This window comes from Sinohyriopsis cumingii, chromosome 5 (assembly GCF_028554795.1).
Source record: "Sinohyriopsis cumingii isolate HCF-2022 chromosome 5, ASM2855479v2, whole genome shotgun sequence".
In the NCBI taxonomy this organism is placed as follows: domain Eukaryota; kingdom Metazoa; phylum Mollusca; class Bivalvia; order Unionida; family Unionidae; genus Sinohyriopsis; species Sinohyriopsis cumingii.
The window spans coordinates 1,704,835-1,717,181 of record NC_142965.1 but is presented as its reverse complement, the minus strand read 5'-3'; the positions used below and the strand labels follow the sequence as shown (position 1 = coordinate 1,717,181).

Here is a 12,347-nt window from a genome sequence, read left to right as displayed (position 1 = left end):
AAATTTAACAAAGGGTCAACGGATGATAGAGACGCAAGTGTTCTGGTCTGATGACAAGGATTAGTACAGAAAATGCATGTGTTCTGAAGGATTTAATTCTAAGTAAAAAGAAGAGGAATTTTACTTAACATCCACACACAAATGTTAGTTTTTTAAATTTATTAATTACTAATGAGATAATGCCTCATCCAGTTGATCTCAGCTAATAGAAATGACAACAATAAAAAAAGCAGATATCTCACAACATACAATACTCGTGCTCAAATGCAATACTTTTGACCTCTGCCCTAACTTCATGAATCAAAATGTGTAGCAAATTCATTTAATCTGGGGTTATTTCCCGATATACAGAATAAATAACCCGTTTTATCCACGGTGAAAATAAGAGGAGGTGTGATGTCCTGCCTGATTGGTCTGTTTTAAGTATGGCTTCAGAGCATGCACTTTGTCCTGTAGATGACCGTGAGATGAGTAGTCCAAAGTAGACAGGGATTTCACCTCAACAGCTTGATTCCCCATAAATGGGAGTCTGTTCTTTGCAATGAAATTGGGGCTGTCATAGAAGACAGGGATTTCACCACAACGGTTTGATTCCCCATGAATGGGAGTCTGTTCTTTGCAATGAAATTGGGGCTGTCACAGAAGACAGGGATTTCACCACAACGGTTTGATTCCCATGAATGGGAGTCTGTTCTTTGCAATGAAATTGGGGCTGTCATAGAAGACAGGGATTTCACCACAACGGTTTGATTCCCCATGAATGGGAGTCTGTTCTTTGCAATGAAATTGGGATTGTCACGAATGATATGACTCGGTGGTACAATGTGTTCTTGGGCACACCACTGTGTTTAGATTTTCCATTTGTACATTTTTAAAGTGGAGGGCCATCTCGCTTGAGTGATTATCTCCATCACTAGTGGTTGTAAAAACTGTTATAGTAGACCTTTTTTAGTATGATTGAAATGTGCAGGATTAGTACTTTGTGATGAGATGAAACATATGCATCAGCTGCTTTCAACGTTAAGTTTTATGTTGCCAAAAAGCTCAAACAACAACACTTCAGCATAGATAATGTGCACTTCCTCATGTCCATCACTGTGTCCAGTCAGCATGGTCGAATGAGAACAGACTTATCTGTAGCTTTTATTTCAATGGATTACTTGTAGGATCTAAACTCAACATGTCTTCTTTTCGTCACTTGTACCAACATGTGCAACAGAAAAATTGGATTCACACAAATGATAGTAAACATAATGAACTCATTGTTTTTACTTTTATAAATGGACAAATTATCTGTATAAATCTTTAGAAACTTCTTGCTATCACCTGACTTATCGATTTCTTCCAATTTTCTTTTCACACCATGCTGGTCTGCCATTTTGAAAAGCAACTGCTGATTACTCTCCCTTCAATACCAACAGCAATAGAACCAATGAATAAGCATTTCTTTGACAATGATCAAATAATTTTTTATGACAAGAAATTTAAAGGTGGAAAGAAACACTGAGAGATGTAATTATTTGCCAATTCAGCCATTCTCTACAGCCTTGCCTTAATGATCTATAGTAAGTTTTTGTCAGGCTTCATCCATACAGAATACGGAGAATCCTTAGGGGTAAACATGTCTGCAATCTATGAGAAGAGCATCAACTGCCCAGGCCTTCAGATCAAGACGTGGTGAGACAAGGGTTGGGAATTTGACATTCCACCATGCTGCAAATACATCTACCATTGGTTGATCCCATAAGGAACATATTTTACACAAAATCGAAGGATGAAGAGATGATCCCATTTGTATTAGTTAATTCTTCTTGGATAGCAAGTCCACTAATATATTTAGTTGGTCTTGAATATAAATAACTTGGTCATGGATTTGTTCATGAAGACAAAACTTTAGAAACTTCCAAACAAAAATACAAGGGTCTAGTGACCTGGTTCCACCTTGCCAGTTGAGAAAAGTCACCACTGTGGAGTTGTCAGAGAGAAAGAATTCCTTTTCCTCCTGCCATCAATTCAAAGTTTTCAAAATGGCTTTATCTCCGGAATGTTGATATATAAATCATGATACAGTAAATACTTTTATGAGCGACCTCTGCTATGACCGACCACCTGTCATTTCCAACTACAATCATAAAACATGGATAGATTTTATTATATAAACACTGTCATAAGGGACAACCTGCTGAACGCAACCAGCAACTACAATGTCTTGGCAAAATATGCATTTCGACACTGTTATGAATGACCGCATTGCATAAACAGGATAAACTTCACCAACCTTTATTTAATCCAATGACCATAGAAAAAAAAAAAAAAGAGGTTGGCTACCGGTATCTGAAATTTTGTATAGGTTTGCTTATAGTGTTTCATATTTTCTATTTTAAACCAGAATAAAATACCTAAAGAGCCTTCCAGCACTTAGCCTGGTTCCCCGCCTTACTGAAGCAGGACCATCGTACCTACTCCTGATATGTACAAGTAGAACCTAGTATCCAGCGCTATGAATGACCATACTGCACGAACAGAGACAGACACCACTGACCTTTGTGTAATCATTGGTAACAACGTCACTTGAATAGTAGAGACTGTTCTGATCAAAAACACGCATGAAAAGACCAACAAACAAAAAAAAGGATTCTAGCTACTGGTTTGTATATAGTGACGGATGGTACAGTCCGTAAACCAGGTTAATGTACATGTTACGAATTTGCCACTGTAGTGCCAAAACTAAGGTAGTGTTTACATATATTGTTTTGAGTTAATCTGTATTGCCTGGGGGTGAATAAGGTCTTTGTCTAATAAACCAGCTGGTGAAAATCCTTTGAGGGATTCGATTGATAGTGTTAAAGGCTTGTGATGTTTTTTGTTCCCCCACCCCAGATGTTACAGTGATTACATCCCAGTGATCAAGCTGTCATCTATTTAAGCTGGTGCGACCAGGTTGCACGCTTTGTTTATAAAGTTAATCCCTGTATATCTTCTTTGAATTAAGCCAATGACTTTTGCCTCCAAGTAGATGATTCTGTTTCTGGATGAGGTAACTTTCTTTTTATTTCATAGATTGTTAGATATGAAATATGCATGTATATCTTTGTCATGTTTTCCCAAAGCCATCTCAAAACCGTCTTTACAGTCAATATTAAAACTAAGGGATGATCCACTAAAACATATACCCCCCAAGGGGGAAGGCACTTTAAAATTCAACCAACCCACAACAGAACCAATTACAAAAATTATGATCCACCATCAGATATGTTTTAATTGAAAAACACTGCCCCTTACAGAAGCCTATTTCTTAAACACAATTTCTAGCTATGGGTTAGTGGGCAGTAGAAGCAATTTTAATATTGGGTTTGGGACAGAAGCAATTTAAATGACAACTGGCTGGAGGTAGTCTGCTGAATTCTTATAGATCATATAATCTACTGCATATATGTATTCATTCATTATAATCAATCTTTTGTCCTTATGTTTGTTTTTCTGTCAGCCATGTATGTCTCTGATACTGTGAAATCACAAATTTTCATGGTGACTTATTATCTGCATATATCATTGATCAGTCCCTTAATACCTACCAATTTAACGTCCATGAATACAGATTTTATACAGTCCCTTAATACCTACAAATTTAACATCCATGAATACAGATTTTATATAGTCCCTTAATACCTACCAATTTAACGTCCATGAATACAGATTTTATACAGTCCCTTAATACCTACCAATTTAACGTCCATGAATACAGATTTTATAATAGGGATTTCTATTCTAACACAGAAATCATGCATTTGTATCCTTACTAAACTGTTTACTAAAGTGATCACTATGTTTTGCTATTTTTCTCTGTTCTCAGGCATGCTGCTTTTAATTAGAATAATAGTTAAATCTTGTATTGTTTTAAATGTGTGGTCAGATGCTATGATTCCTTGTTATTATTTTTCTCAATAATGTTTTGGTAAACTTGTAATACATGATTTGTCAGAGAAAAAAACATTAATGCCTGTGGAAGTGATACTGCATTATTTTTGCCTACTTTTTACACTATATCATTTCTTGTAAGAACATCTTTTTCAGTTACTGATGTCTTATTTTTTTATGCTTGTTGCAAGACTAATAAAGTTATAAAGTTTTAAAAAACCAAAAGAAATATAGCAAGTCAAACATTTTTATATCATTACCTAGATTTTTAAAAAATGGATTAAAGTCAAGGAATCATTTTTCCCAGAGTACTCGTAAAATCAATGTCACTGTAGTTAACTGTATTGTCAACAGAATCCTTGAACAACACAGGCATGCTGAATATTTGCTCCGTCTCTCCCTCTAAATCAAAAACACTTTTATGCTAAAGTTTATGTTCTAAATTTCCATGAGTGCAAACAGGTCTAAAATTGGTGTTGTGGTTATTCACCAAATTTCATGGACTATAAAATTCATGAAGTAGTGGATTTGTGTTAGTTTTAAGTGTGGCTAACTCAAGTACTTTTTCAGTGATAAATTTATTATCACATAAAAACCCACTGGTTGATTTTGCTGATATATGCATACAAGATGCTACAAAGTGCCTGCAATGAAGAAGGAAAACTTCCAAAATCAACTGAAACATGCCATATGTACTCACCCACTAGTTTGCTGCGACTGACCCTTCCTGCAACTCCCTGCCCTGACTTCAGCATCACATCTGGACTGGGTTCTTCACTTTTGCTCCCCTTTCTGGTGGTGGGTCCCCGCTTAGGTGGTTTCTTCCTCTTCAACACATCACTAAGCCTCCTGAAATGTGAGTGAAAAAGTGCTGTGTCCTGCCTGTGAGAGAAAGTTTGTAAACAACAATAGAAAACTGAAATGCTTAATAAAGTTTAAGTAAACTTTCACCTGGTGATTGTTTGCCGATATAGATATGCTACTTATAAAATAAAACAGATCCTGGCACCAATTTTACAGAATCCAAGTGGACTCATCCAGTATAGACACCATTTAATTAAAAAGAACAAAAGAAAACACAATAAGTATCCAATGTTGATAATAACCTTTACATACCTACATGTACATATGTGGCAACAAGAACTATTAGCAATGGTTGCATCACCATGGGCCTTGATCACTAAAATTAACTACACATGGTCTTACACAGATGAACATGTGTAGGAAAGCAAAAGTGGGAAGATGTGTATTCAGGGGCCATAACTCCTCTAAATAAGGAAGTGAAATGTTTGAAATCCAACTCTTCAAGCAATAGTCTCTGTAAATATGTGAACTTCATCAACAAGGACCTTATTCTGTCCAAAAATGGAGTAGATTATGCTAAACCCATAAAGACACAGCTAGGTCTATGAAATGATCAAACTGCAGCCGAATATGTTCACAGGTTCTAAAGCCATGCTGATTACAAGTAACATTCCATGTAAAGATAAGAAATTGACCAATAAGATATGCATAAAAGGTACATACACTGGAAGCAACATTTTAAGTATTCATGTTAGAACTGGAATTTGCTTGACAAGGGGAATAACTCAGTTCAAATATGGGTAGGCAAGACTAAACCATAAAAGACGTGGTTCCCAAGCTACTGATGTTAATGAGAAAATGTACACACCAAACTACATCATACTATCTTAAATGGTTCCCAAGCTACTGATGTTTATGAGAAAATGAACACACCAAACTACATCAGACTATCTTAAATGGTTCCCAAGCTACTGATGTTTATGAGAAAATGAACGCACCAAACTACATCAGGCTATCTTAAATGGTTCCCAAGCTACTGATGGCTAAAAGGATCTGCTGCAGAGCAGAGTCAAAACTAACGGATAAAGGGCATATAATTCATTTTAGAACTATTAGCAGTAGGTGCATCACCAAGGGCCTTGATCACTAAAATTAACTACACATGGCCTTACACAGATAAGATGTGTAGGAAAGCAAAAGTGGGATGATGTGTATTCAGGGGCCATAACTCCTCTAAATAAGGAAGTGAAATGTTTGAAATCCAACTCTTCAAGGACTCGATACAAGCAATAGCCTCTGTAAAGATGTGAACTTCATCAACAAGGACCTTATTCTGTCCAAAATTGGAGTAGATGATATTAAACCCATAAAGACACAGCTAGGTCTATGAAACAATCAAACTGCATCCGAATATGTTCACAGGTTCTAAAGCCATGCTGATTACAAGTAACATTCCATTTAGAGATAAGAAATTGACCAACAAGATATGCACGTACGTGTTAGGGTTTAACAGCACATCAACACAATACTAACTCTGTAGTACTGATTAAAAGGTAACTTCTAAATATGAAATATAAAGAAATGTCCAAAATGGTTTAGATGAGAAAAAACCCATAAAAGGTACATACAATGGAAGCAACATTTTAATTATTCGTGTTAGAAATGAAATTTGCTTGACAAGGGGAATAACTCAGTCCAAATAAGGGTAGGCAGGACTAAACCATAAAAGGCATGCAAGTTTGTGAGATAATATTTATATACAATTGTATCAGAATATGATGAATGATTCTAGAGCCATTTTGGTCACAAGCAACAGTCCATGTTGAGATATGAAATTGTCAAGGGCCATAACTCCATCAAAGTGGAAATGATGTGACTAAACCCCAAAAGGCACATCAATGAGACAATGTTCATATCACATTTTACACTAAAATATTTTGCATGTTTCCTGAACCAAGAAAATTACAACCAACATCCCATGTGAAGACAGAAGCCATTGGCCAAGGGTCACATGTCAATTCAAAATGGAGCTGATGAACCAAATCCCATAAAAGCCATCTTGCTGTTTTTGAGTTAATGTACACACCAAACTACATCAGACTATCTTAAATGGTTCCCAAGCTACTGATGTTTATGAGAAAATGTACACACCAAACTACATATCTTAAATGGTTCCCAAGCTACTGATGTTAATGAGAAAATGAACACACCAAACTACATCAGACTATCTTAAATGGTTCCCAAGCTACTGATGTTTATGAGAAAATGTACACACCAAACTACATCAGACTATCTTAAATGGTTCCCTAGCTATTGATGTTAATGAGAAAATGAACACACCAAACTACATCAGACTATCTTAAATGGTTCCCAAGCTACTAATGTTAATGAGAAAATGAACACACCAAACTACATCAGACTACCTTAAATGGTTCCCAAGCTACTGATGTTTATGAGAAAATGTACACACCAAACTACATCAGACTATCTTAAATGGTTCCCAAACTAGTGATGTTTATGAGAAAATGAACACACCAAACTATATCAGACTATCTTAAATGGTTCCCAAGCTACTGATGTTTATGAGAAAATGAGCACACCAAACTACATCAGACTATCTTAAATGGTTCCCAAGCTACTGATGGCTAAAAGGATCTACTGTAGTGCAGATTCAAAACTAATGGATAAAGGGCATATCATTTTTTTCAGAACGAGATGTGAAAGACAAATGCTTTAAATGGAACATTCATATGCAGCAGTCAATTCATCTGCCTAATGGCATCCATTTATATTAAAGGATTACGGAGCTAAAGTGGTTACAACAAGTGCGGATGGACTGACAACGGACAGATGGTCAAATAAATAACATTACTACTGGGCTTCTTCATCTCAATATGGGAACCAAAAATTGCAAAGGAAAAGAACTTGCATGTGGGGTGATCCAGGGTCCTGATCATCTGATGAACAACCCCCTGCCACAGCACTGAGACATGAGTCAACATCTTTACGATCACTGCTTTCAGAGCTATGAGAACTGCTGCTGGTTGAGCTACCACTGCTAAGACTGGTGAGTGACCCTGATGTTACAGGAGATGCTTGGGTCTTTACTGGTGACGAGGCCTGTGGGTCAATCTCTGTTAGTTTCTTCACCTGATGCATCACACCTGTAACACAAGTAGAGTAATACAAGACACAAATGAACTATTTCTATACTTATTTTATTAAAGGTATAATGAAGATTAGTATTACTTTGAAAGGAATTCAAGTTTATTTTGTTTGCTTCCAATACCCTGCTGTTATAAATGTATGGTGTATGAACAACAAGAACTACATTTTTGGAGCATACAACATACCAGGTACAAGCTGTCAATATATCAAAAGGTCAAAAGCCCACAAACATTAGCCCCAACATGTGGCCTATTCAGAGATACTGCCAGGATTTTATCTAAAGGGGGAGCTCTCCCCTTGTCACCAAATTAAGTGGCAAGTAGAAGAAAAAAATGGAAAGGGAGCAGGAAATAACTATAGTTCAATATTTACCTAACATCTCGATATCTGTCTACCTGCGTCACTCTCTTAGAAATCTACTGAAATCAAATTCTTCAAAAGACGTTGCTTTTAGCTGCATAAGCTGTAATCGATTCGACTTTTTCTGAGCTTAATCTCTTCCTTGTATATGTATGAATATTGTTCTGTGCTGATACTCCCTATTTCACTGTTTGCTGTCTTAAGGGGCATATACACTGTTATCTTAGCCAGCTTTAACAAGTTGGGAAACTGTTCTTTATGGTTGTTATGTACAATTTTCCAGGTATTATCATTTGGATACTTCTGCTCCAAATTAAGATTTTTCACCAATATAAGGTCTGCCAAAGTTTCACTTTCTTGAGTCAGTGCTTTACTGACTACAATGCCAGATTCCTGATCTGTTCCATAATGATGTATCAAGCTTTCAAGTCATCCAATGCTAAAATCTGCTTGTTCAGACAGGTATTTTGATCAAATAAAATTCTCTACTTCATTTCATTTTTAAGATTCTTACTTAATATTCAGTTTATTCTGACCTTTAAAGGGCTATCTAGTATAGATGCACAAGATCCCACGTGGCTAAATTATTTGCAAAAAGAAATGAAATGTTCACTCTACTTTTAAACTGTCTGTTAGAGTTGGTATTCTGCCTTATCTACATTTCGAAATACTGCTTCAAAGGGGGTGGGTTCGACTGGCATGCTTTGTATTTTTGTCTATCCAGCATGTACATTGGACTTGTATTTACACCATTTTCAGGCTCATACCACTCATTATCCCCACTAACACTTTCTCTGCTCCACTGATCTATTTCATAATGTTTAAAAATCATTGTCATCATCAATATGGTAAGTCAGTATTTGCAGAATGAAATCGACAGCGAAAGAAGAACCATGTTGGTAGTCAGCCATTTGTATTTTTTTCTAGATAACCCAAACTTTAAACATGTATTTGTAAAAATTCCTTGATGCAGGGTTCAAACTATGACAGAATACTTCTTCCAGGACCCAGTGTAACAATTAAATTTAGTCTGATAACCATTCATGTCAAGCTGAAGAACCCAGATTGCCTACCGGAAAAAAGACATGTCACAATATGCACTACAACACCTCTATTAACATGATCTATGTTGGTACAAGCAGTTTAAGGGTGAACAGCTAAATAAAAGTTGTATAATGTGCAGAGTACATTTTCCCATCCATGACTAATTTGTTGTTCTTGCCATTTTTCAGCACATTTTTCAGCACAAGACAGGCTATACATGGCGGCCAGTATTAATGGTGGAGGAAGAAAGCAGGAAAACCCCAGAAAGAACCACCGACCCACGAGAAGGGACTGGCAAGCTTTCTCACATATCAACATTGGCCAAGCCTGAGACATGAACCTATGCAGACAGCTAATCTAATTTGTAGCAGTTCTTGTACATCACAGCTCTCCAAGTGCAGAAATTCATACAAATTTTGCACTACTTTTATAATCGTCTATCATGGCAGCACCTCTAACTTTGCATCTCATTATGGGTAACAAGGGGCTTAATCCCATGAACCCCTCATGGGGCACGACCTAAGGGAGAAAGTGGAATTTGGGATCATACTATATTTCAAATCTGAAACTTTTAACCAAAAGCTTGAATCAAAATGTACCCCTCCATATATTTTTTTGACCCAATGACCCACCTCAAGTGTAAAACCCAATGGATGTAGTGGTACTAAAAGTAGATGTGTATGTAGTAATGTGGAAAATTTAAGTGATGAAAAAAATCTGTATGCCAATTATAACTCTTAATACCATCTCACCACCCAGTGGCATAAGAAATGAAATAGAGGTTATTTGCTTGAAACGAGTGAATAATGGATATATTTCATCGAGTGGATGAAAAACTCAGTATTTTCACAAGTGACGAAGCCACGAGTGAAAATACTAGAGTTTTTCACCCACGAGGTGAAATTATCCATTATTCACTCGTTTCAAGCAAATATTCTTTTTATTTTATGCTCACATACATTGGCTACCTAAAGTTTGTGACACAGTGAATTAGCAGATTTCTTACGGTAATGTCAGCTGTTTACCGTACATGTTATGCTGTGCTATGTGTATCTGTGCACAAAATTAGTTCCACATCAGATTGATAAAAATTAACTGATATTTCCAGAATAACAAACAACAAGTTTCAAGGATAACAGACAGGGATTATTACTAAGAAAACAACCATCAAGTAATTCATCAATGTATAATTGTTTTTTATATATTATTAAAACAGATAATCAAAGGGAGGTAAGTATGTTCTGACCCAAAAAAGTAGTTCCTGTAGTGAAAAAATAATTATTTTTTCACTACAGTGAAAATATTAATATTATTTTAATTAGAAAATCAAGTAATTCACTGCTTAGCATAAAACGAAATATGATTATTTCATATTCAAAATGTAACCTGAACTGAACTACTGAGCTTCAAGTGCTGGAAGAAAACAAATGCAAACCTGCATTTCCCGCTATTATGATAGTTCATTGAATGTATACCTATCAAATATAAAGAAAGTTATATGCAGCAAGACTGAAATAATCTGTGGTAATGTGATAACATGTACACAATTTTTTAAATTAAATATGACAAATTCCCAAGTAAATGTTTTAAACAAAACTAAAACTGGTTGACTGTTGACAGAAAATCTGGGTAGATACGAGATGTGAAGCATCGAGTCATGATCCGGATTTTAATACTGACAACATCGTGTAATCTAGCAATCAAGACTGAATTACTATCATAATGGTATTGATGTTACATAACTTCCAATTTCATGTCAATTATTAACATCTCAAAATGTAACTGAAGAAAACAGCTTAACTTTCCAAACTTTCTGATATGAACTTCATCTTGCGTCATAAACCAAATTTCATTTTTTTTCCCAGCGGATATTTAGATAAATATCAGTTTTTTTGACGGATGGGGGCAGTAGACCATATATGTGAATTACAGCTATTGTGCACTTTTCAAATTTTACATTATGGAAGATTTCCCCTGCTGAGTAACTAGGAAAGATTCTATCTGAGGCCATTGTGAGCGGCTCCGATCCAGACTTGGCATGAGAATGACACCATTATTTTGAGAGTTATTTACAACGGGACTTGATACACATTTGTTACGGAAAATGCTACAGCACATTTATTCACATTTGTTCAGTTGTAACCAGGAAAACTCTGAGAATTAGCACCAGCCACATCTGAGAATATGGCAATATGGGATCAGAAGAAGAAAAAAAACAGATTAATTTTCCTACTTTTGGGATTTGATGATAAAATTCTGACTCAATCTTTGCAAGAAAATTGATTGGTAAATAATAACAAAATACTTATTGATAAAATAATGGATTTAACAGGAACTACTTCCAATGGTATACACCTCATGTCTTGGATTTTAAACCCAACTATTTGCCTGGAGAAGAAACAAAATAATGCAAAACAATTCCTTCCTACTTTCATTTGTCCTTTAAAAAGTCTTTTTTTATTTACAAGTTCAATATAGTCTGCCTGTGACAATTCCCACACAATTCTGGAAAGAACTTGACATTCTGTGTTAGTTTTTAACTTACCCTCCCTTCTAAAGTAGATACTGAAGACATCTGGTAACTTTTGCATCAGGATTTCGGCCATCTGAATTCCTCCCACCACAACCTTCAGATCTTGTGAGGCCATCATGGCAGCAATATGACTGGAAATAATACAAATACATGAGAATTTAAACTTTGAGTTTTAATGTACAAACATATGTTCTACACTCTTCCTGCATGACAATATGGTCAGCCACTGGAACTTTATCAGGTCTTGGGACCCACGCGAGGCATCTAAATATCCAACATGATCTGGTTTGGTCAATTTTGTTTTTCTTTGTGGATATAATCTTGCAAAAAAGGCAAGTTAAACTGATGGACTGGCATATGGGCAGCACAAAACGATTATGACTCCCATCTCCCTAGAGACAAGTCTGCACTATTAAGACAGTACTAGGTTTTAACTTAACAGCCACATGTGAAGAAAATTGTCAATAAGTACATTTTTTAAACTCTTTTTTCCAGACTACAGGTACATGGAAACATGCTT

General features: G+C 35.9%; 1 protein-coding gene across 3 annotated transcripts in view; it reads right to left on the bottom strand.

Annotated features, from left to right (window-relative positions):
• Positions 1 to 12,347, bottom strand: part of LOC149798521 (E3 ubiquitin-protein ligase TRIP12-like) — a 165,863-nt gene that overhangs the window by 80,032 nt on the left and 73,484 nt on the right. For 2 of the 3 annotated variants that reach the window (XM_089957328.1, XM_089957327.1), the window contains exons 19-21: positions 11,840 to 11,958; positions 7,648 to 7,886; positions 4,619 to 4,796 (exon numbers count right to left, since the gene is read on the bottom strand). In XM_089957328.1, the coding sequence (XP_089813454.1) occupies positions 4,619 to 4,796; positions 7,648 to 7,886; positions 11,840 to 11,958 (536 nt within the window). The remainder of the gene's footprint in view (positions 1 to 4,618; positions 4,797 to 7,647; positions 7,887 to 11,839; positions 11,959 to 12,347) is intronic. The other variant, XM_089957329.1, reaches the window with a different exon arrangement.